The 27,104-nt window shown below is 41.6% G+C and overlaps 1 protein-coding gene across 1 annotated transcript in view; it reads right to left on the bottom strand.

Annotated features, from left to right (window-relative positions):
- Positions 1-27,104, bottom strand: part of LOC139757447 (hemicentin-1-like) — a 334,144-nt gene that overhangs the window by 44,351 nt on the left and 262,689 nt on the right. Inside the window, exons 8-11 of the mRNA XM_071677971.1 lie at positions 16,880-17,024; positions 13,497-13,627; positions 5,172-5,331; positions 4,102-4,238 (exon numbers count right to left, since the gene is read on the bottom strand). Coding sequence (XP_071534072.1) covers positions 4,102-4,238; positions 5,172-5,331; positions 13,497-13,627; positions 16,880-17,024 — 573 coding nt within the window. The remainder of the gene's footprint in view (positions 1-4,101; positions 4,239-5,171; positions 5,332-13,496; positions 13,628-16,879; positions 17,025-27,104) is intronic.

Genomic DNA, 27,104 nt, shown 5'->3' with positions numbered 1-27,104 from the left:
GGAGGGAGCAAGGAGAAGAGGGAGACCAAATTGGAGGTGGAAAGATGGAGTGAAAAAGATTTTGTGTGATCGGGGCCTGAACATGCAGGAGGGTGAAAGGAGGGCAAGGAATAGAGTGAATTGGAGCGATGTGGTATACCGGGGTTGACGTGCTGTCAGTGGATTGAATCAAGGCATGAGAAGCGTCTGGGGTAAACCATGGAAAGCTGTGTAGGTATGTATTTTTGCGTGTGTGGACGTATGTATATACATGTGTATGGGGGGGGGTTGGCCCATTTCTTTCGTCTGTTTCCTTGCGCTACCTCGCAAACGCGGGAGACAGCGACAAAGTATAAAAAAAAAAAAAAAATATATATATGTATATATATATATATATATATATATATATATATATATATATATATATATATATATATATATATATATATATATATATATATATATATATATATATATATATATATATATATACATACTTATATATACATATATATATATATATATATATATATATATATATATATATATATATATATATATATATATATATATATATATATATATATATATATATATATATGTATATACATATATATACATACTTATATATATATATATATCCCTGGGGATAGGGGAGAAAGAATGCTTCCCACGTATTCGCTGCGTGTCGTAGAAGGCGACTAAAAGGGAAGGGAGCGGGGACTGCAAATCCTCCCCTCTCATTTTTTTTTTTTTTCAAAAGTAGGAACAGAGAAGGGGGCCAGGAGAAGACATTCCCTCAAAGGCCCAGTCCTCTGTTCTTAACGCTACCTCGCTATCGCGGGAAATGGCCGATAGTATGAAAAAAAAAAAAAAATATGTACACACACACACACATATATATATATATATATATATATATATATATATATATATATATATATATATATATATATATATATATATATATATATATATATATATGTATATATATATATATATATATATATATATATATATATATATATATATATATATATATATATATATATATATATATATATATATATATATATATATATATATATATATATATATATATATATATATATATATATATATATATATATATATATATATATATATATATATATATATATATATATATATACATATATATATATATATATATATATATATATATATATATATATATATATATATATATATATATATATATATATATATATATATATATATATATTATATATATATATATATATATATATATATATATATATATATATATATATATATTATCATCATTATTATTTTGCTTTGTCGCTGTCTCCCGCGATTGCGAGGTAGCGCAAGGAAACAGACGAAAGAAATGGCCCAACCCACCCCCATACACATGTATATACATACACGTCCAAACACGCAAATATACATACCTATACATCTCAATGTACACATATATATACACACACAGACATATACGTGCACACAATTCACACTGTCTGCCTTTATTCATTTCCATTGCCACCTCGCCACACATGGAATAACATCCCCTTCCCCCCTCATGTGTGCGAGGTAGCGCTAGGAAAAGACAACAAAGGCCCAATTCGTTCACACTCAGTCTCTAGCTGTCATGCAATAATGCCCGAAACCACAGCTCCCTTTCTCATCCAGGCCCCACACAACTTTCCATGGTTTACCCCAGACGCTTCACCTGCCCTGATTCACTCCATTGACAGCACGTCGAACCCGGTATACCACATCGATCCAATTCAATCTATTCCTTGCCCGCCTTTCACACTCCTGAATGTTCAGGCCCCGATCACTCAAAATCTTTTTCACTCCATCTTTCCACCTCAAATTTGGTCTCCCACTTCTCCTCGTTCCCTCCACCTCCGACACATATATCCTCTTGGTCAATCTTTCCTCACTCATTCTCTCCATGTGCCCAAACCATTTCAAAACACCCTCTTCTGCTCTCTCAACTACGCTCTTTTTATTTCTACACATCTCTCTTACCCTTACATCACTTACTCGATCAAACCACCTCACACCACATATTGTCCTCAAACATCTCATTTCCAGCACATCCACCCTCATGCGCACAACTCTATCCATAGCCCACGCCTCGCAACCATACAACATTGTTGGAACCACTATTCCTTCAAACATAGCCATTTTTGCTTTCCGAGATAATGTTCTCGACTTCCACACATTTTTCAAGGCCCCCAGGATTTTCGCCCCCTCCCCCACCGTACGATTCACTTTCGCTTCCATGGTTCCATCCGCTTCCAGATCCACTCCCAGATATCTAAAACACTTTACTTCCCCCAGTTTTTTTCCATTCAAACTTACCTCCCAATTCACTTGATCCTCAACCATACTGTACCTAAACCTTGCTCTTATTCACATTTACTCTTAACTTTCTTCTTTCACACACTTTACCAAACTCAGTCACCAACTTCTGCAGTTTGTCACATGAATCAGCCACCAGCGCTGTATCATCTGCGAACAACAACTGACTCACTTCCCAAGCTCTCTCATCCCCAACAGACTTCATACTTGCCCCTCTTTCCAAAACTCTTGCATTCACCTCCCTAACAACTCCATCCATAAACAAATTAAACAACCATGGGGACATCACACACTCCTGCCGCAAACCTACATTCACTGAGAACCAATCACTTTCCTCTCTTCCTACACGTACACATGCCTTACATCCTCGAGAAAAACTTTTCACTGCTTCTAACAACTTGCCTCCCACACCATCTCTATCAACTCTATCATATGCCTTCTCCGAATCCATAAATGCTACATACAAATCCATTTGCTTTCTAAGTATTTCTCACATACATTCTTCAAAGCAAACACCTGATCCACACATCCTCCACCACTTCTGAAACCACATGCTCTTCTCCAGTCTGATGCTCCGTACATGCCTTCATCCTCTCAATCAACACTCTCCCATATAATTTACCAGGAATAATCAACAAACTTACACCTCTGTAACTTGAGCACTCATTCTCATCCACTTTGCCATTGTACAACGGTACTATGCACGCATATATATATATGGAGGAAGTGAAGTGTTTTAGATATCTGGGAGTGGATCTGTCAGCGGATGGAACCATGGAAGCGGAAGTGGAAACATAGGGTGGGGGAGGGGCGAAAATTTTGGGAGCCTTGAAAAATGTGTGGAAAGTCGAGAACATTATCTCGGAAAGCAAAAATGGGTATGTTTGAAGGAATAGTGGTTCCAACAATGTTGTATGGTTGCGAGGCGTGGGCTATGGATAAAAGATTTTGCGCAGGAGGATGGATGTGCTGGAAATGAGATGTTTGAGGACAATGTGTGGTGTGAGGTGGTTTGATCGAGTAAGTAACGTAAGGGTAAGAGAGATGTGTGGAAATAAAAAGAGCGTGGTTGAGAGAGCAGAAGAGGGTGTTTTGAAGTGGTTTGGGCACATGGAGAGGATGAGTGAGGAAAGATTGACCAAGAGGATATATGTGTCGGAGGTGGAGGGAACAGGGAGAAGAAGGAGACCAAATTGAAGGTGGAAAGATGGAGTGAAAAAGATTTTGTGTGATCGGGGCCTGAACATGCAGGAGGGTGAAAGGAGGGCAAGGAATAGAGTAAATTGGAGCGATGTGGTATACCGGGGTTGACGTGCTGTCAGTGGATTGAAGCAAGGCATGTGAAGCGTCTGGGGTAAACCATGGAAAGCTGTGTAGGTATGTATATTTGCGTGTGTGGACGTATGTATATACATGTGTATGGGGGGGGGGGGGTGTTGGGCCATTTCTTTCGTCTGTTATCTTGCGCTACCTCGCAAACGCGGGAGACAGCGACATAGTATAATAAAATAAAAAAAAAAGTATTTATATATATATATATATACGTATATAAATATATATACATATATATATATATATATATATATATATATATATATATATATATATATATATATATATATATATATATATATATATATATATATATATATTCTTATGAGTCCATGGGGAAAATGAAACACGTGATTCATTTTCCCCGTGGATTCAGGAATATACTTGATCACGGGCAAAATTGTGATATATACCTACCTCGGTTAGGGTGTTCATAAAGGTCCACGAGAATGTGACATTCCTCGGATGGGAGAGGACCCTACAAGGAAGAACGATTTCTTCTCCCAGCGCTGCCCTGTACACAGCAGTGGACGACGAGGCACAGATGGGCGCGTCTGTTGGTGGGGGCCCAATACATAAGTATATACTCACAGGTATATGACTGCTATTCATTCTGCTTGCATCGTTTATTAGACTTTTTCTCTATTTGGCGGGCAATACCGTCACAGGGCGACTAATCTATCAGAAATGTGCCCCCTCAAGGGGTAAGCTTCTAGATCCACTGAGAGCACTAGATGAAATTCCTCAATTGAATCATACTTAACTTGTATGTCAAAAGACCAACGAAGTCTAAGGTCATATGGACACTTAAAACCTGGAAAAGAGCAAATAAGTTACTTCAGGGTGCTTCATGAAGGCAGACGTGAGTATTCAGACGCTCCAAGAGAGATTGTAAGAGCCTAAGGTACTTGTAATGTCCAAGAAGCGAGGCTACACTGATCTTAAATATCTTGTGGCTCACATGAGTAGACCTCAGTGGGACTTGATGAGAAGGGCAGCCTCCTCACAGGTAATATTATGAGGATACGCACAAGAGACGTTGGACAGGGAACTCTTTCAATCAAAACACCCTTCTCCTGCCTATAACATAGACAAGGAACGTCAGACAAAGAACTCTATCAAAACATCCTTCTCCTCTCTATGTTGCTATAGACGCCATTGTCTTAAATAATCATTACAGAATGAATCCTAAATTACATGAAAATCTTTCTGCATCGAAGGCTACTAAGTTATGGAGATATTTGAGGTAATTTTTGCCTCTGGGATAAGCGGGACTGTTGGTGGAATATATATGTGTTTTGATGCAAAGCTAAATACAAAGTTTAACATACACAATTTCTATGCCTTAAGAGAGGATGGATGATTATTGAAAACTCAAGCTGCTTTTAGAAGTAGTTATTGCTCTGTACTGACACTAGCTAAGTAAAAACTGAAGCAACTGGTGGGAGGGGACAGTTTTCCAGATGAAACAAGGCAACATTATTTACACTGTATGGTCACTGAGAGGGTATTGGAGGTAGAATCCCCTACAACGTTGGAGGCCTTGCAGACGTAGGCGCCACTCCAACGTCGCTTGATCTTTTGGAGGACCAAGTGGTCGTCGGACACCAGGACACCAGAGGCTGCATCCTGATGAACCTCCTCGTCCTGTGGGTGGGACGAAGGCCTCGTCAGTATAGCGGGACAACAAAAAGGAAGGTAGGCCTTTTGTCGAGGTTGATGTTGACTCTAGGTAATGTTGTGGGTTGTGGTGTTGTGACGTTAAGGTGGTTGCCTGTGGAGTGGTGTTCACTATGGAAATTTGCAGGAGTACATGGGAAAGGCAGATGACAGAAGACCTGATGGTCTACGACGAGGTTATCTGCTGGAGGGCATGGGGGTACATGGGAAAGGCAGATGACAGGAGAACCGATGGTCAGTGACGAGGTTATCAGCTGTAGGACATGCGAATACAAGAGAAAGCCAGATAATAGAAGAACTGAAGGTTTAGGACAAGGTTAAGTACTGAAAGATAGTGTCAGTGTTATAAATTTCTAATATATGCAGATTAAGGCAGGATAGTTCAGAAGGCTCTTCCCCACCCACCACCATAGAGGGAAACGGGATATTTAAGAAGAACGCTCCTTTCCATCCAACAGTTTAGATCGAAACGGAACATTTAAGAAGAATGCTTCTTTCCATCCACCAACATAGAAGGAGACAGGATAGTAAATAAGATGGATACCTCAGACACTCCACAATAGATGGACACAGGGTAGTAAAGCAGATGGCTCCTCCCCACCCACTATTATTGATGAAGACGTAAGCAAATAGTGAAGAAACCAACTCTCTCTCTCTCTCTCTCTCTCTCTCTCTCTCTCTCTCTCTCTCTCTCTCTCTCTCTCTCTCTCTCTCTCTCTCTCTCTCTCTCTCTCTCTCTCTCTCTCTCTCTCTCTCTCTCTCTCTCTCTCTCTCTCTCTCTCTCTCTCTCTCTCTCTCTCTCTCTCTCTCTCTCTCTCTCTCTCTCTCTCTCTCTCTCTCTCTCTCTCTCTCTCTCTCTCTCTCTAATAATATCACGATTTCCCACTCTTCATCGTCACGGCTCCCATCATACCCTACAGCAGTGATGTCTTTCCCCAGCCACATGCAAAGTGGGCCTCAACCAACACTCCAATGATACAATCTCCCGTCCTCCAACAGCAATATGATCTCTCGCTGCTTTTCACCCAACCACTACATCTCCAGCTACACGACCCCTATTTTTCCTAACCAATGATATCATCTCTATTCTTCTCCAACAATATCATCCCTACTCTCCTCCAACAAAAACGCTATAACCTCTTACTTTCCAAAAGCTACATGCTCACCTCTTCTCCAACTTCAACATGACCTCTCCCTTCTTCCAACATTTCCTCCTCTTCCATCATCATCATCTCCACCTCTTCCTCCAACACGAACAACAACCTAAAAGGCTCCCTCCTCCCCGTGCTCCATAAGCCTCTCGTTAATTAACATGTTGATTAACACGTTGCTTACCCGGGAAACTTTTGCTAATTACCTGGTCACTTCGGATAAGACTTTGGGTTAAAACTACGGTCTTTGATTACCACGCTCCAGGTAACTGGTAATTAACCTCGGCCCTCTATAGTGACATACATCATGGACACGGTTTTATACCCAAATCTCTCTCTCTCTCTCTCTCTCTCTCTCTCTCTCTCTCTATATATATATATATATATATATATATATATATATATATATATATATATATATATATATATATATATATATATATATATATATATATATATATATATATATATATATATATATATAAATATATATATATATATATATATATATATATATATATATATATATATATATATATATATATATATATATATATATATATATAAATATATATATATATATATATATATATATATATATATATATATATATATATATATATACATTAGTTACCAGCCTGAGCCAGGTGCACATTCATAGCCCAGCCCCAGGGGAAGGATAAACAGTGAGCAGCAGTTAAGGTCAAAGGCTTTTGGAATGAAGTAAGGTTCTAATCGAGTGTGTTGTGAAGATGAAAATTGATGGTCACACCCTCTAGTGCGCATGATGGCGAGTGACAGTACAGATACGGACTTATTACATATTATATATTTTCCTGCAGGAGGGTGAAAGGCATGCACGGGATAGAATGAACGGGAGTGATAGGGAAAGGAGCTTCAATGGACTGAACCAAGGTATATGAAGCGTCCAGGGGAAACCATGGAAAGGTCTGTGGGGCCTGTGGAGCTGTAGTTTCGGATTATTACACATGACAGGTAGAGAATGGAAGCGAGAGAATGCGGCCTTTCTTAGCCTGTCCCTGTCGCTACCTTGCTAAAGTAGGAAAGGAAGAACAGATGTATTTTTTTCTTTAATCTCTATCATTTCTTTATTAGATTTATATCTATATAGCCTATCCACAGAGCCACGTATGCAGTTCATTTTCCCAGCGGCCAGAAACAATCCAGCAACGGAAAAAAGATATAATGAAATCGATACACATTTAATTGCTTGTGTATAAAAGATAACAGTTCTATCTGTCTTTTTCTGTGGCTCTTAATGATAACTAGAATGGGGATGGCCTGAGTGAAGTGAAAACGGAGTGTAGGCGGCAGGAAAGATGGGTCAAAGGCATAACTGAAATAAAGTCTCTGGGCTCTGTGCAGTTAGATAGGTGGAACTTGGGATGGGCATTAATTTACTTAGTAAACAGCGTCATCTGGAATACATGAGGAATGAATAGTGAAGATTAAGGGATAGACGAAGAGAAGATCTTTAGCTTCGGGCTGGCTCAATGAGAGGATTAATCTATGACGATGTGGTAAGGGAGACAGAAGGTTGGAGAATAGGTTTCTGAAATAAATTGGCAATTGATAAAGGTCTCCTTATCTTCTGAACTGAAATCTATCTCTAATCTATGTGGATGAAGAAGGGATAGAGCAGTTAGAGGGTTCTCTCTCTCTCTCTCTCTCTCTCTCTCTCTCTCTCTCTCTCTCTCTCTCTCTCTCTCTCTCTCTCTCTCTCTCTCTCTCTCTCTCTCTCTCTCTCTCTCTCTCTCTCTCTCTCTCTCTCTCTCTCTCTCTCTCTCTCTCTCTCTCTCTCTCTCTCTCTCTCTCTCTCTCTCTCTCTCTCTCTCTCTCTCTCTTTTTATCTATCTATCTATCCCCGCTCCCTCTTGCTGAAGCAGCCAGCAAGGGGAAGAATGGACGAAGAAACCCATGCACTGGCGAAGTAAACCTACTTAGACTTAAACAAAAAAGAACGAAGGACGGATGGAGAGAGAGAGAGAGAGAGAGAGAGAGAGAGAGAGAGAGAGAGAGAGAGAGAGAGAGAGAGAGAGAGAGAGAGAGAGAGAGAGAGAGAGCGTTAATGAACTCGTGTTTACCCCAAGTACACTGTCAGGATGGGAGGAAGCTGTCAGTTGGGGATAGGATGAAGGAAGAGGTTTTACCCGCCAATGACGTATGGTACATCTTACGCTACGTGGTGCACGATACGGCACGTGGCACACGGTAGGGTTCGTGGTACAAGGTAAGATACGTGGTACACGGTACGGTACGTGGTACACGGTAAGGTACGCGGTACAAGGTAATGTATGTGATACAAGGTAAGGTATGTGGTACACGGTAAGGTACGTGGTACAAGGTAAGGTACGTGGTACACGGTAAGGTATGTGGTACACGGTAAGGTACGTGGTACAAGGTAAGATATGTGGTACACGGTAAGGTACGTGGTACAAGGTAAGGTACGTGGTACACGGTAAGGTATGTGGTACACGGTAAAGTACGTGGTACAAGGTAAGTTACGTGGTACACGGTAAGGTATGTGGTACACGGTAAGGTACGTGGTACAAGGTAAGATATGTGGTACACGGTAAGGTACGTGGTACAAGGTAAGGTACGTGGTACACGGTAAGGTATGTGGTACACGGTATAGTACGTGGTACAAGGTAAGGTACGTGGTACACGGTAAGGTACGTGGTACACGGTAAGGTACGTGGTACAAGGTAAGGTACGTGGTACACGGTAAGGTACGTGGTACAAGGTAAGGTACGTGGTACACGGTAAGGTACGTGGTACACGGTAAGGTACGTGGTACAAGGTAAGGTACGTGGTACACGGTAAGGTACGTGGTACACGGTAAGGTACGTGGTACACGGTAAGGTACGTGCAACACGGGACAATAAGCGAGCAGTACTTCAGAATTGCCAGATGACTTGTGGGACGGGGATCAGAATTGTAAACATGAGATGACATAACTATGAGGTAAATATTGAGACACAAACGCTCTTGATTAACTAATCGAGAAAAAAATTAAGGATGACTTAAATGTCTCTGAAAATCAAAATGATGGATGATGATAATGTATACAAGACAAAGCTTTGTGTGTATAACATCTATAATCTTGAAAAAAGTTATATAACTGACAATGATAGAAAAGAAAATGTGTTACTGTCTACATTCTCAAATGGACTAGAAAATGTGTTACTCTGTGTCTAATTTTTCAGTGATAATAGAGGAAGGGAGGATTTTTAGGCCCCCCATTCCCTGTTTCTGTATGTACGACACGCAGGAGTTACGTGCGGAGTATCTTTTCTTGTCTCTAATCCCCAGGGATTTCACATACCGAGAGAGAGAAAATCTCCTGAAGTTTAGAGAAGGTGGTGCATAGATATCGGAGATAGCGCTGTCCAGTAGCTGGGTCTCTTTGGAAAACCTTTGAAAAGATAAGAACATGAATTTTGCATATGCGACGCGAGCTGCCGGAAGGCATACTTATGCAGTTCATATTCATAGAATTACAAGCTGGATCTCCAATAACAAGACGACAGACTGAAATTTTCGATCATATGTTTTATCAACCTAGAAGGGAACCCACATAACAGGAGACCTGATGGTCTACAAAGAGGTTACCTGTTGGAGGACGTGGGAGTACATGGGAAAGCCAGATAGTTGAAGACTTGATGGTCTATGAGGAGGTTATCTGCTGGTGGACTGTAATAGTATCCTGCATTCCTAATCTATATAGATGGTGACAGTATAGTCAAATAGAAGGCTCCTGCCCACCCATCACTATCAACGGAGACTGGATAGTACATCAGAAGGCTCCTCCCACCCACCACTACAGATGGAGACAGGATAGTATAGCAGAAGGCTCCTCCCAATCCACCATTACGGATGGAGACGGGATAATACAATGGAAGGCTCCTCCCGACTCACCACTATGTATGGAAACAGGACAGCTAAGCAGAAGGCTCCTACCCACCCACCACTATAGATGGAGACAGGATAGTAAAGCAGAAGGCTCCTACCCACCCACCACTATAGATGGAGACAGGATAGTAAAGCAAAAGGCTCCTCCCCACCCATTACTATAGATGGAGACGGGATAGTACATCAAAAGGCTCCTCCCTATCCAGCAACACAGACGGAGACAGTAAAGTAGAAAGCTTCTTCAAAACTTTTAACATCAAGGGAAGAGCCCTGAGATGGCCTGTTCAAAGAGGTAAAAAAGAGGACGTTAGAAAACGACGAAGGAAGTGAATTTCAGTGTGGCAAACAGAACTTAGAAAACGAAGATCAGCAGTGAGATGGAGAGTGTGTGTGAGTGGGTGTGTTAAAGGTGTGTTGCCTGGAAGGGGTATAGGGAGCTGTGTAAGTGCGCGAGTGTACTGTGATGTAAGTTCTTTCATGGAGAATCTACCTCCTCTTTGTTGATGGGAGACGATGACCTAGGTACATCGACAGAATTGAGGTGAGAAAAAGGGAGAGAGAGAGAGAGAGAGAGAGAGAGAGAGAGAGAGAGAGAGAGAGAGAGAGAGAGAGAGAGAGAGAGAGAGAGAGAGAGAGAGAGAGAGAGAGAGAGAGAGAGAGAGAGAGAGAGAACATTACTTTTGGGTGTAGCACACGGAGCACATGGGAGTACATGGAAAATCCAGATGACAGAAGACCTGAAGGTCTACGACGAGGCTCTCTGCTGGAGGGCAGCTTGAGTACCTCGTATTCCAAACCTATGCATATGGAGACTCTGGACTGTAAAAACAAACCGTCAAAACCTGAGGGGGTCTAGAAGGGTTTTCTAGCCTCCTGGAATGAGGATAGTCCACCATAAGGACTAGAAGGAGCTCTTCACTGTAACACTGGACGGGGGTAAAAGCCTTTAGAATATATCATGAATCTTAGATCGGAATTAGGTTCTTAAATGCTGGTGAGATAAGATATGAGGCGAAATGATTTTGACAGAGTTACGAACATCAAACGCGAGGAAGCGACTGATATGGATAGGGGAAAATTAAGATAGAGGCGAGGCTGTGTGGATGTTTTTCACCCATAAGAATTACGAAAAGGTCTGAGAAATAAGACAGTTATCACAGCGTACGACCTATACGTAGAGAAGATGGAGCCGAAAGAAATGAGCTGTAAAATCCTAAAAGAATGTTTACCGTTGGCGATAACCTACAAGGATTAGTGTAAAAGAACGATGTATACAGAGAGATTACGTAGGTAGCGTTCCGAAAGGAGAGGAGGAAAGGTTGAACCGTCTGTTGCCGAGGCTGGGCGACCCTCATACGCCACATCCCAATTAAAAAGTACTCATGAATGGTAGAATGAGGAAGCACTAAGTTTACCCATATTGGCAGAAGACTATGATAAGAAAAAAGACGGACGGACCCGAGAAAAGGGAAAGACAGTTGTTTGCAGATGATCCCGTTTTCTCATGGGCGGTTAAGATAAAATGGGAAACCACAAAATACGTTAGAAAACAGGAGGCTGCTGTGTGCAGACAATGCTGTTAATCACTGGTGGTTCAGATGAAAGGAAAACTTTGTTATTACGTGATGAAATAGAAGGCTGTTGTCTGCACACGATGCCGTTTTTCATGGGCAGTTGTACTGGAGGGGGAACTATAGAATCTGTTAGAAAATAAAAGTCCCTTGTTTGTAGATGATTGGGCAGTTGAATTGCAAGGGGAAACTACAGAATATGTTATAAAGGAATGGTTTAGAAGAATGCTTTTGCAGCAGAAAGCAAAAACAACAAAGTAAACGGTGGAGGAGGAAGAAGAACGCGCTGTGAAATATGACTTAACTAGAAGGCGAAGGAAGGCTAGAACTTCAAAGGCGAGCACTTTCAGCCAAGTCAACGAATTACGTAGGAATTCACGGAAGCCTGACAAATTGCTGGTCTTCTGAGAATGTTATCAATTGAAAGCACACGACCTTACAGAAGGGATGGGAGCGTCCATGGATGAGGAGAAACCTTGAGACGCGTGACTAGAGTGAATTTTCGTATGAAGGATATAAACTGGTTGGTTATATCCTTCATGCGAAAACTAATTTGTTATACGGGACAATTACAGAGTTTAAATGTCGTCCCTCATTGTCAGGGAACACTGGTGTGGAATCACAAATATGTTCAAGTCAATAACTCCTCATGACATCTTTCCCTACACTTGTTTCTAACAGTTCAGAGTCTCTAACAGGGCACTCTTTATCCCACCTTCACTTCACTGAGCACGACGGTACGGTCCTCAAACACGACGGTACGGCCCGTATCGCTTTCCTCAAGGACTGTACCGTCTTGCACAAGGGTCTTAAATAACTCATCACGATTTCATCACCATGTTGCAGATAACAAGAGGAAAAAAATCATGCAACACTAATTTGTATAACCTTTAATTCATTCTTTATCTGTCAATCTCCTTTCTCTCTCTCTCTCTCTCTCTCTCTCTCTCTCTCTCTCTCTCTCTCTCTCTCTCTCTCTCTCTCTCTCTCTCTCTCTCTCTCTCTCTCTCTCTCTCTCTCTCTCACCACTGAGCCAACCCTAATCTCTACCATCAATAAAAAACTCTCCTTTACCTTGATAACACAAAAGCATCACTTGTGTACACAAAATGCTCTATACACTATCATTACCCACTAGCACTTTACTCCACCAACACCTGCGCTAACGCTCCAGACCACTAACAATATACTGTTGTGCAACAGAGGATGGGAGAGTGTAATAAGGTCTTACAGTAGAGATTATCTCTTTCGTTCTTTCCTGTTGAATTTCATGAAGGCTTACTTCACCAGTGTCTAGTACTTTTTATCATCATTTTCGTTCTTTTTTCCTGCCAGGTGTTGTTGCCAGAGGGAGTGAAAGGGTCGAGAGAGATCCCCTTTTACTATTCTACCCTCGTCCAGTGAGAACAGAAATACGAAAGGAGTGAAGTTTAAAGACAGATGACCTAAACGTGGGCCAACAGGGATCTGAACTTACATTATGGTACCATGTGATCTTGTAGACCCTGGGGTTGGCCGTGACGGAACAGTGGAAGTAAACATCTATTCCTTCCTTAATGCCATCAGGTTGAAGCACCCTGCCCAACGCCAGATGGAGACGCGGCGAGACTGTGGAAACCAGAGAGAGAAAGCTATTATAAGATCTTACATATACGGGTCCAAATGACGCAATGAACAATTTTTCTAGTGATGTGTTCCAAGATTTTTGCCGTCTCAAGGGCGGTCGTAACCATTGTACTCAAGAGTCCTTCATCGTCGTGGGTCGTAACGGTCGTGCTCACGGGTTGTAACTGTCGTGCTCAAGGTTGGTCGTATCGTCTGCTCAAGGGATTGTCGTGACTATCGTACTTATGGGTCGTAACTATCGTCCTCAAGGTTCGTAACCGGTAGCTCGAGAGCCGTAATCGTCGTGGTCAAAGGTCGTAACCGTTGTGCAGAAAGGGCATTACCGTCTTGGGTCGTAACCAGTGCTAAAGGGTCGTAACCGTCGTGCTCATGGGTCATATTCATCTTTCTAAAGCGTCGTGATTGTCGTGGTCATGGGTCGTAACCACTGTCTGTCAAGGGTCCTAACAGTCGCGCTCAACGGAAGTCGTAACCGTCGTGCTCAAGGGTCGTCGTAAAGTCGTGCTCAAGGGTCGCAATCGTCATAATAATACTTTCAAACAAATTTCAATACTTTGAAATAATTTTCCTTGACCACTGCATGGCAGAAATTGAACAAAGCCGAAGAAAATAGCGCAACCAACTCCAACATGTAATGCAAAATTTTTGGGGGCAATTTCTTAACTACATGTTACAGTATATACTGGAGTACAGGACATGAAAAAATAGCATACATGATCAAAGAACTCAATATGGCTAATGTTTAACATTAGAGAACAGGTGTTACAGGAGACAGGTGTGACGAGTGGGTAACAAATGTAATATTTGTAACAGTCTCAGTTTTCACTCTATTTCCACTGACCATCATGTACTTCTTCAAAGGTAGCCCACTGGCCTTGTTCTTCGCCCACTGACTTCGTTCTCTAACAGTGGTCCACTGGCCTTCTTCTTCAACAGTGACTCACTGGCTTTGTTCTTCGAGTGTGACCAATGGCCTTGTTCTTTGACAGTGGCCCAATAGCCTTGTTTCAAAGTGGGGTTTTCCATATACCATCCATTGGTAACCACCTGGAGTGGAGGTATTCATAAGTAACACCTATGATCGGATGCGCCTGTGCAACAGGTGCAATATTCCATCTCTTACGGTATTTGAAAATACAAATATTCTTTCGTCGCTTAACGTATACTGAAACATTTCCGTGTCTAAAGAACCTTCCCTCGCCAGAAATCTCCTAGTAAAGCAGTTAGATTTAATGACCTCCTCAGCTGAAGCATGGGCATTTCCTCTCTCTCTCTCTCTCTCTCTCTCTCTCTCTCTCTCTCTCTCTCTCTCTCTCTCTCTCTCTCTCTCTCACTAAAATCCTCATAGGTTCTGTTTTTCACACCAACCCCCCCCAAAAAAAAAGTATATATGAGCCTTTGGCGTGAAACGTTTTATATATATATATATATATATATATATATATATATATATATATATATATATATATATATATATATATATATATATATATATATATATATATATATATATATATATATATATTTTTTTTTTTTTTTTTTTTTTTTTTTTTCATACTATTCGCCATTTCCCGCATTAGCGAGGTAGCGTTGAGAACAGAGGACTGGGCCCTGGAGGCAATATCCTCACCTGGGCCCCTTCTCTGTTCCCTCTTTTGGAAAATTAAAAAAAAAAGTGAGAGGGGAGGATTTCCAGCCCCCCGCTCCCTCCCCTTTTAGTCGCCTTCTACGACACGCAGGGAATACGTGGGAAGTATTCTTTCTCCCCTATCCCAGGGATATATATATATATATATATATATATATATATATATATATATATATATATATATATATATATATATATATATATATATATATATATATATATATATATATTCCCTGGGGATAGGGGAGAAAGAATACTTCCCACGTATTCCCTGCGTGTCGTAGAAGGCGACTAAAAGGGGAGGGAGCGGGGGGCTGGAAATCCTCCCCTCTCGTTTTTTTTTTAATTTTCCAAAAGAAGGAACAGAGAATTGGGCCAGGTGAGGGTATTCCCTCAAAGGCCCAGTCCTCTCTTCTTAACGCTACCTCGCTAATGCGGGAAATGGCAAATAGTTTGAAAGAAAGAATATATATATATATATATATATATATATATATATATATATATATATATATATATATATATATATATATATATATATAAAAGCACACTAAGGCTATCATTTTTTGCCCCATCTTCGTAATTCTATATCACCACTAACTTTGTAGAAGATTCACCTACTAATGATCTGTCTTGTTTGTTTAATGTTAATTCTCTTATGAAATGAGTACAAAGGTTATCTAGATTCTCGGTCTAACTGAATTGTCAAATAAAGATTACTAGTTGAAAAGACATGAATAAATATATAACTGCCATTGTTCGATATTTCTTTAGCATATTTCTACATATACAACTACCCAATCACTCGTAGGGTAGATAGAGAGTAAATGTTAATCAGAAATAGCTCAAGTATCTAACTAACAAACCCATTTTACTTCCGTCCCTCCGTCTATATTGTCTGAATTTTCCCTGTATATCTTCAGCCTTATCATTATCATCATTTCACAATTTTCGAGCTTTTGCGTGCCCAGATCCCGTGAAAAGCGTGTGTGTGATTCATGTGAAAAGAAACAGTAAACAGAGCGTGGCGCCTCTAGCGGCCAAGAGCTGCACTACGCCCCAAACATCAGTACATCCCGCCATTAAGCGCTTATGAGGTCGCGAAGAAGGGCCGCACGCAGCACGAGGACCGTCAGGGATTAGAAGCCTTACGGGAGAGGGAGATACGGGTGATCGCGACAAAGGTGGAGGAAGTGCGATTAAGAACCTCCACTCACTAATTCCACCACATCCGAAGCTTAACTAAGCTAATTACATGATTAATATACGAATGAGACTACAGGGACGCTAATCACATCTAACCTTCAGAGTTAACAGCCCAGTTATTATACCATGGAACATTTGCTCATGTTTCAGAGACAAGGATGAGGTAAAGCACTTTATTTCTCCACTTACCTAAAAAAAAGATGAGTGACTCTTATGATATCCTCTTCCAACGGGAGAGGAAAAATCCTCTAATTAGCCCTAGATAACATGTTGATAATGTGTTAATTCGAAGTGTTTAGCGAGGTCTTACAAAGTGGTTAGTTGGTTAACTATGGTGGGGAAAGAGTTTGGCTGGCACTAGTTAAGATAAAAATGCTCACACTGCACATCGAAGACAGAGCTGTTGGTGACGGTGCGTTCTGGAAGAGCTGGGCTGGCGGCCGAACACTTAAGGGTGGCTCCATGGTCGCTCCAGTTCACTTCGAGTTCCAGCCACGACCTACTCACGTTCCTCTTAGACAAATCCTGGAACGGGGAGAGGAAAGACTTCTGTTAGCCAAGACAAACTGAGGATCTTCGTAGACAGTTCCTGGAAAGGGAAGAGAGAGGCCACTGGTAGCCTTCTGAAATAGGTACTAGAAGGGGGACAAAGAGAGCAATATTAGTCAAGACCCGGTTAGGGTCCTCGTAGACAGTCCTGGAAATGGAAAAGACTGTTGCTAACTAAGACTGCTGAGGGCCTTCTGAAATAGGTCCTGGAACAGAAAATTATTACCTGCTGATGGTTTTCTGAGAAACATCTTAGAAGGGGGCCATTTTTAGACAAGGCCTCATAAGGATCTTCTTTTACAGGTCCTGAAATGGAGAAAAAAAGTAACATTGCTGGCCCAGGCCTGGGAAGAGGGGAGAGACAATTGTTAGCCATAATTTGCCTCACTTTCCTCTTGGAGAGACCCTTCACGCGGCAGAGTTATCCTAAGGAGTGAAGACAGAGAGAGAGAGAGAGAGAGAGAGAGAGAGAGAGAGAGAGAGAGAGAGAGAGAGAGAGAGAGAGAGAGAGAGAGAGAGAGAGAGAGAGACACCATTGTTTTCTATTGCTTCCTTTGTTTTAGGAGCGAAACTTCTTTGAATCCCCTTCCATACAAAGGATCCGTACAGATTTCTATATTTCCACTGTAAAAAACTTGTCTCTACTTGAGAGAGATTTTCATATTGACATTGGTACCATAAGTCTATAAATCCTGAAGAACTGAGATCGAGTATCGATAACAAGGTCAGGCAACAGTGGACCGAATTACACTTGTGGTCATCGTCTTTTATACGCCATCTGGAAATAATACTTAAAGAAGAGCTGCTGACTAAACTGGACCTCATACAAGGTCTGCTAGTCTTAGAACTTACTGATGAGTCCCACGAGTCCAACACATTATATTATTGAACTGGAATACCACAAGAGTGGAAGACATGAAGACTTAGGGTTCTAGAGACGCAGGGAAGAACACCTGAAGCCCCATGATGAGAACAAAGATCCTGCTGAAACTAGGAGCGCAACGAAGAGGGATGATAAAGAAGGTGATGGATTATGAAGAGAATAAAATGACGGAGTACGAACAAGAGGGAAGAGGGGCTCTTAAAGGGGGTCCTAGCAATTAAGAGACATCTATATCAAATGTGATGGAAGAGGTCTTTCTCTGTTGTTGTTTTGGAAGCTATTCCCTTCAGGCATTTCCATCCCATCCCCGGGGGTACATGTCTGGAACATGTTGAATATTGACGTCGGAAGTCAAGTGTTAAAAGAAAAACAGCTCTCGAGGGAAGAACACTAGATTAACCTTATTAAGAGGGTCAGTACTAATGATCAGGGAACAAAAGGAGCTTGGAAAGACAAAAGTACATCAGTCTGATCTGCTCTCATCTTCAAAAGTACTTTATGGAACTTTTATACGTAGAGATCAATCTCTTAACGATGAAGTCATTAAAAATAACTCCTCAACGAACACAGGCTCTCACGCACATACTCTCTCTCTCTCTCTCTCTCCCTCTCTCTCTCTCTCTCTCTCTCTCTCTCTCTCTCTCTCTCTCTCTCTCTCTCTCTCTCTCTCTCTCTCTCTCTCTCTCTCTCTCTCTCTCTCTTACAGATTCTTTGACTATTCTGCTTCTCTCTCAACCAAGTTACTCTCTGACCGCACGTAATCTTTTACAGAGGGCGTTGTACACGACCATTTCCATGACCTTCTTTTGCATAAGACTCCGTCCTCAAACATAACGCGATTCTTCGTCGCTCACAGAACTTAACGCCGCCCAACCTTTCACTGTGGAATATGAGGTAATGATAATAAAAGGCAAATTGGTTCACTCCAGCCTTCCATGATTCGCCTGGATGTACAGATCATCATCTTAAGAAACTAACTAACGTTGCAGGTTTGCGTGGCCATTCCCGCCACTGGACGTGCAAAGGCCTGACAGCCTCGTATCAACAACGTGCACACGCACTCAGGACAGTGTTGCCAACCTCCCCACAACAACAATACTCCCAGTTATTTTAGTATAGGAGTCTCTCTCTCTCTCTCTCATATATATATATATATATATATATATATATATATATATATATATATATATATATATATTTTTTTTTTTTTTTTCATACTATTCGCCATTTCCCGCGTTTGCGAGGTAGCGTTAAGAACAGAGGACTGGGCCTTAGAGGGAAAATCCTCACCTGGCCCCCTTCTCTGTTCCTTCTTTTGGAAAATCAAAAAAAAAACGAGAGGGGAGGATTTCCAGCCACCCGCTCCCTCCCCTTTTAGTCGCCTTCTACGACACGCAGGGAATACGTGGGAAGTATTCTTTCTCCCCTATCCCCATTTCTTTCGTCTGTTTCCTTGCGCTACCTCGCAAACGCGGGAGACAGCGACAAAGTATAATAATAAAAAAAAAAGATATATATATATATATATATATATATATATATATATATATATATATATATATATATATATATATATATATATATATATCTTTTTTTTTTATTATTATACTTTGTCGCTGTCTCCCGCGTTTGCGAGGTAGCGCAAGGAAACAGACGAAAGAAATGGCCCAACCCCCCCCCCCATACACATGTATATACATACGTCCACACACGCAAATATACATACCTACACAGCTTTCCATGGTTTACCCCAGACGCTTCACATGCCTTGAATCAATCCACTGACAGCACGTCAACCCCGGTATACCACATCGCTCCAATTCACTCTATTCCTTGCACTCCTTTCACCCTCCTGCATGTTCAGGCCGCGATCACACAAAATCTTTTTCACTCCATCTTTCCACCTCCAATTTGGTCTCCCTCTTCTCCTTGTTCCCTCCACCTCCGACACATATATCTTCTTGGTCAATCTTTCCTCACTCACCCTCTCCATGTGCCCAAACCACTTCAAAACACCCTCTTCTGCTCTCTCAACCACGCTCTTTTTATTTCCACACATCTCTCTTACCCTTACGTTACTCACTCGATCAAACCACCTCACACCACACATTGTCCTCAAACATCTCATTTCCAGCACATCCATCCTCCTGCGCACAACTCTATCCATAGCCCACGCCTCGCAACCATACAACATTGTTGGAACCACTATTCCTTCAAACATACCCATTTTTGCTTTCCGAAATAATATTCTCAACTTCCACACATTTTTCAAGGCCCCCAGGATTTTCGCCCCCTCCCCACCCTATGATCCACTTCCGCTTCCATGGTTCCATACGCTGCCAGATCCACTCCCAGATATCTAAAACACTTCACTTCCTCCAGTTTTTCTCCATTCAAACTCACCTCCCAATTGACTTGACCCTCAACCCTACTGTACCTAATAACCTTGCTCGTATTCACATTTACTCTTAACTGTCTTCTTCCACAAACCTTTCCAAACTCAGTCACCAGCTTCTGCAGTTTCTCACATGAATCAGCCACCAGCGCTGTATCATCAGCGAACAACAACTGACTCACTTCCCAAGCTCTCTCATCCCCAACAGACTTCATACTTGTCCCTCTTTCCAAAACTCTTGCATTTACCTCCCTAACAACCCCATCCATAAACAAATTAAACAACCATGGAGACATCACACACCCCTGCCGCAAACCTACATTCACTGAGAACCAATCACTTTCCTCTCTTCCTACACGTACACATGACTTACATCCTCGATAAAAACTTTTCACTGCTTCTAACAACTTTCCTCCCACACCATATATTCTTAATACCTTCCACAGAGCATCTCTATCAACTCTATCATATGCCTTCTCCAGATCCATAAATTTTTTTTTTTTTTTTTTTTTTTCATACTTTGTCGCTGTCTCCCGCGTTTGCGAGGTAGCGCAAGGAAACAGACGAAAGAAATGGCCCAACCCCCCCCCATACACATGTATATACATACGTCCACACACGCAAATATACATACCTACACAGCTTTCCATGGTTTACCCCAGACGCTTCACATGTCTTGATTCAATCCACTGACAGCACGTCAACCCCGGTATACCACATTGCTCCAATTCACTCTATTCCATGCCCTCCTTTCACCCTCCTGCAAGTTCAGGCCCCGATCACACAAAATCTTTTTCACTCCATCTTTCCACCTCCAATTTGGTCTCCCACTTCTCCTCGTTCCCTCCACCTCCGACACATATATCCTCTTGGTCAACCTTTCCTCACTCATTCTCTCCATGTGCCCAAACCATTTCAAAACACCCTCTTCTGCTCTCTCAACCACGCTCTTTTTATTTCCACACATCTCTCTTACCCTATTATTACTTACTCGATCAAACCACCTCACACCACACATTGTCCTCAGACATCTCATTTCCAGCACATCCATCCTCCTGCGCACAACTCTATCTATAGCCCACGCCTCGCAACCATACAACATTGTTGGAACCACTATTCCTTCAAACATACCCATTTTTGCTTTCCGAGATAATGTTCTCGACTTCCACACATTCTTCAAGGCTCCCAGAATTTTCGCCCCCTCCCCCACCCTATGGTCCACTTCCGCTTCCATGGTTCCATCAGCTGCCAGATCCACTCCCAGATATCTAAAACACTTCACTTCCTCCAGTTTTTCTCCATTCAAACTCACCTCCCAATTTACTTGACCCTCAACCCTACTGTACCTAATAACCTTGCTCTTATTCACATTTACTCTTAACTTTCTTCTTCCACACACTTTATCAAACTCCGTCACCAGCTTCTGCAGTTTCTCACATGAATCAGCCACCAGCGCTGTATCATCAGCGAACAACAACTGACTCACTTCCCAAGCTCTCTCATCCCCAACAGACTTCATACTTGCCCCTCTTTCCAAAACTCTTGCCTTTACCTCCCTAACAACCCCATCCATAAACAAATTAAACAACTATGGAGACATCACACACCCCTGCCGCAAACCTACATTCACTGAGAACCAATCACTTTCCTCTCTTCCTACACGTACACATGACTTACATCCTCGATAAAAACTTTTCACTGCTTCTAACAACTTGCCTCCCACACCATATATTCTTAATACCTTCCACAGAGCATCTCTATCAACTCTATCATATGCCTTCTCCAGATCCATAAATTCTACATACAAATCCATTTGCTTTTCTAAGTATTTCTCACATACATTCTTCAAAACAAACACCTGATCCACACATCCTCTACCACTTCTGAAACCACACTGCTCTTCCCCAATCTGATGCTCTGTACATGCCTTCACCCTCTCAATCAATACCCTCCCATACAATTTACCAGGAATACTCAACAAACTTATACCTCTGTAATTTGAGCACTCACTCTTATCCCCTTTTCCTTTGTACAATGGCACTATGCACGCATTCCTCCAATCCTCAGGCACCTCACCATGAGTCATACATACATTAAATAACCTTACCAACCAGTCAACAATACAGTCACCCCCTTTTTTAATAAATTCCACTGCAATACCATCCAAACCTGCTGCCTTGCCGGCTTTCATCTTCCGCAAAGCTTTCACTACCTCTTCTCTGTTTACCAAATCGTTTTCCCTAACCCTCTCACTTTGCACACCACCTCGACCAAAACACCCTATATCTGCCACTCTATCATCAAACACATTCAACAAACCTTCAAAATACTCACTCCATCTCCTTCTCACATCACCACTACTTGTTATCACCTCCCCATTTGCGCCCTTCACTAAAGTTCCCATTTGCTCCCTTGTCTTACGCACTTTATTTACCTCCTTCCAGAACATCTTTTTATTTTCCCTAAAATTTAATGACACTCTCTCACCCCAACTCTCATTTGCCCTTTTTTTCACCTCTTGCACCTTTCTCTTGACCTCCTGTCTCTTTCTTTTATACATCTCCCACTCAATTGCATTTTTTCCCTGCAAAAATCGTCCAAATGCCTCTCTCTTCTCTTTCACTAATACTCTTACTTCTTCATCCCACCACTCACTACCCTTTCTAATCAACCCACCTCCCACTCTTCTCATGCCACAAGCATCTTTTGTGCAATCCATCACTGATTCCCTAAATACATCCCATTCCTCCCCCACTCCTCTTACTTCCATTGTTCTCACCTTTTTCCATTCTGTACTCAGTCTCTCCTGGTACTTCCTCACACAGGTCTCCTTCTCAAGCTCACTTACTCTCACCACCCTCTTCACCCCAACATTCACTCTTCTTTTCTGAAAACCCATACAAATCTTCACCTTAGCCTCCACAAGATAATGATCAGACATCCCTCCAGTTGCACCTCTCAGCACATTAACATCCAAAAGTCTCTCTTTCGCACGCCTGTCAATTAACACGTAATCCAATAACGCTCTCTGGCCATCTCTCCTACTTACATGAGTATACTTATGTATATCTCGCTTTTTAAACCAGGTATTCCCAATCATCAGTCCTTTTTCAGCACATAAATCTACAAGCTCTTCACCATTTCCATTTACAACACTGAACACCCCATGTATACCAATTATTCCCTCAACTGCCACATTACTCACCTTTGCATTCAAATCACCCATCACTATGACCCGGTCTCGTGCATCAAAACCACTAACACACTCATTCAGCTGCTCCCAAAACACTTGCCTCTCTTGATCTTTCTTCTCATGCCCAGGTGCATATGCACCAATAATCACCCACCTCTCTCCATCAACTTTCAGTTTTACCCATATTAATCGAGAATTTACTTTCTTACACTCTATCACATACTCCCACAACTCCTGTTTCAGGAGTATTGCTACTACTTCCCTTGCTCTTGTCCTCTCACTAACCCCTGACTTTACTCCCCAGACATTCCCAAACCACTCTTCCCCTTTACCCTTGAGCTTCGTTTCACTCAGAGCCAAAACATCCAGGTTCCTTTCCTCAAACATACTACCTATCTCTCCTTTTTTCACATCCTGGTTACATCCACACACATTTAAGCACCCCACTCTGAGCCTTCGAGGAGGATGAGCACTCCCCGCGTGACTCCTTCTTCTGTTTCCCATATTAGAAAGTTAATACAAGGAGGGGAGGATTTCTGGCCCCCCGCTCCCGTCCCCTCTAGTCGCTTTCTACGACACGCGAGGAATACGTGGGAAGTATTCTTTCACCCCTATCCCCAGGGACAATATACATATATATATACATATACACATACACACACACACACACATACATACGCACATATACACACACACACACACACATATATATATACATATGAGAAATGTAAGAAACAATTTAGAAAACTGAAACTTCTAGCTTGAAATGAATGAAAAAAATGAATGTCACATAATGGTTCAACCTCTGGCTATGGAAAAAAGGAAATGTATAATTTATTTACACAAACGTCAATAGCAGTTCTCATCAATTTAACCAATGTATCAATAAGCTTCAATGTCTAAGCTACATTTTTCTCCAATTTCACTATTTTCCTTCATATTTTCAATTGTGTCTGAAGGTTTCACTTCAAGAGTGATTGTTTTTCCAGTAAGTCATATATATATGTATGTATATATATATATATATATATATATATATATATATATATATATATATATATATATATATATATATATATATATATATACAGAACAAGCACCAGGAGCCATTACCAGTAACCTCACCGGCGGGGGAGAGGCCCCTGGTGGGAGCTCTCTGCGTTGCCTGGCGTATGATGTTACCGCTTTCACGATGTGATGGTTGTGACCCACGAACAACTTAATTGTATTTCTGCAGAACTTAGCGATGTTTGTTATGCCTCGTCTTCTTTTATCAGGTTGTTTTTGATACACACAACATTTTCTGGTGGATCCATCCATAAGATGTTCTGTTCAAGTGACGTAGGCTTCCCAGCGCAAGGTTGCGCTACGCTAAGTATCCCTAGGGATAGGGGAGAAAGAATACTTCCCACGTATTCCCTGCGTGTCGTAGAAGGCGACTAAAAGGGTAGGGAGCGGGGGGCTGGAAATCCTCCCCTCTCAATTTTTTTGAATTTTCCAAAAGAAGGAACAGAGAAGGGGGCCATGTGAGGATATTTCCTCAAAGGCCCAGTCCTCTGTTCTTAACGCTACCTCGCTAATGCGGGAAATGGCGAAAAGTATGAAAGAAGAAAAGAAAGATATATATATATATATATATATATATATATATATATATATATATATATATATATATATATATATATATATGTTTATATTTTTTTTTCAAACTATTCGCCATTTCCCGCGTTAGCGAGGTAGCGTTAAGAACAGAGGACTGGGCCATTGAGGGAATATCCTCACCTGGCCCCCTTCTCTGTTCCTTCTTTTGGAAAATTCAAAAAAATTGAGAGGGGAGGATTTCAAGCCCCCCGCTCCCTACCCTTTTAGTCGCCTTCTACGACACGCAGGGAATACGTGGGAAGTATTCTTTCTCCCCTATCCCCTATATATATATTTATATATATATATATATATATATATATATATATATATATATATATATATATATATATATATATATTTTTTTTTTTTTTTTCTTTTTGCTTTGTCGCTGTCTCCCGCGTTTGCGAGGTAGCGCAAGGAAACAGACGAAAGAAATGGCCCAACCCACCCCCATACACATGTATATACATAAGTCCACACACGCAAATATACATACCTACACAGCTTTCCATGGTTTACTCCAGACGCTTCACATGCCCTGATTCAATCCACTGACAGCACGTCAACCCCGGTATACCACATCGATCCAATTCACTCTATTCCTTGCCCTCCTTTCACCCTCCTGCATGTTCAGGCCCCGATCACACAAAATCTTTTTCACTCCATCTTTCCACCTCCAATTTGGTCTCCCACTTCTCCTCGTTCCCTCCACCTCCGACACATATATCCTCTTGGTCAGTCTTTCCTCATTCATTCTCTCCATGTGCCCAAACCATTTCAAAACACCCTCTTCTGCTCTCTCAACCACGCTCTTTTTATTTCCACATATCTCTCTTACCCTTACGTTACTTACTCGATCAAACCACCTCACACCACACATTGTCCTCAAACATCTCATTTCCAGCACATCCATCCTCCTGCGCACAACTCTATCCATAGCCCACGCCTCGCAACCATACAACATTGTTGGAACCACTATTCCTTCAAACATACCCATTTTTGCTTTCCGAGATAATGTTCTCGACTTCCACACATTCTTCAAGGCTCCCAGAATTTTCGCCCCCTCCCCCACCCTATGATCACTTCCGCTTCCATGGTTCCATCCGCTGCCAGATCCACTCCAGATATCTAAAACACTTTCACTTCCTCCAGTTTTTCTCCATTCAAACTCACCTCCCAATTGACTTGACCCTCAACCCTACTGTACCTAATAACCTTGCTCTTATTCACATTTACTCTTAACTTTCTTCTTCCACACACTTTACCAAACTCAGTCACTAGCTTCTGCAGTTTCACACATGAATCAGCCACCAGCGCTGTGTCATCAGCGAACAACAACTGACTCACTTCCCAAGCTCTCTCATCCACAACAGACTTCATACTTGCCCCTCTTTCCAAAACTCTTGCATTTACCTCCCTAACAACCCCATCCATAAACAAATTAAACAACCATGGAGACATCACACACCCCTGCCGCAAACCTACATTCACTGAGAACCAATCACTTTCCTCTCTTCCTACACGTACACATGCCTTACATCCTCGATAAAAACTTTTCACTGCTTCTAACAACTTGCCTCCCACACCATATATTCTTAATACCTTCCACAGAGCATCTCTATCAACTCTATCATATGCCTTCTCCAGATCCATAAATGCTACATACAAATCCATTTGCTTTTCTAAGTATTTCTCACATACATTCTTCAAAGCAAACACCTGATCCACACATCCTCTACCACTTCTGAAACCACACTGCTCTTCCCCAATCTGATGCTCTGTACATGCCTTCACCCTCTCAATTAATACCCTCCCATATAATTTACCAGGAATACTCAACAAACTTATACCTCTGTAATTTGAGCACTCACTCTTATCCCCTTTGCCTTTGTACAATGGCACTATGCACGCATTCCGCCAATCCTCAGGCACCTCACCATG

The sequence above is a fragment of the Panulirus ornatus genome, chromosome 26 (assembly GCF_036320965.1).
Source record: "Panulirus ornatus isolate Po-2019 chromosome 26, ASM3632096v1, whole genome shotgun sequence".
NCBI lineage: Eukaryota > Metazoa > Arthropoda > Malacostraca > Decapoda > Palinuridae > Panulirus > Panulirus ornatus.
Note: the sequence above shows the minus strand (reverse complement) of the source record. Positions and strands in the feature narration are given on the sequence as shown.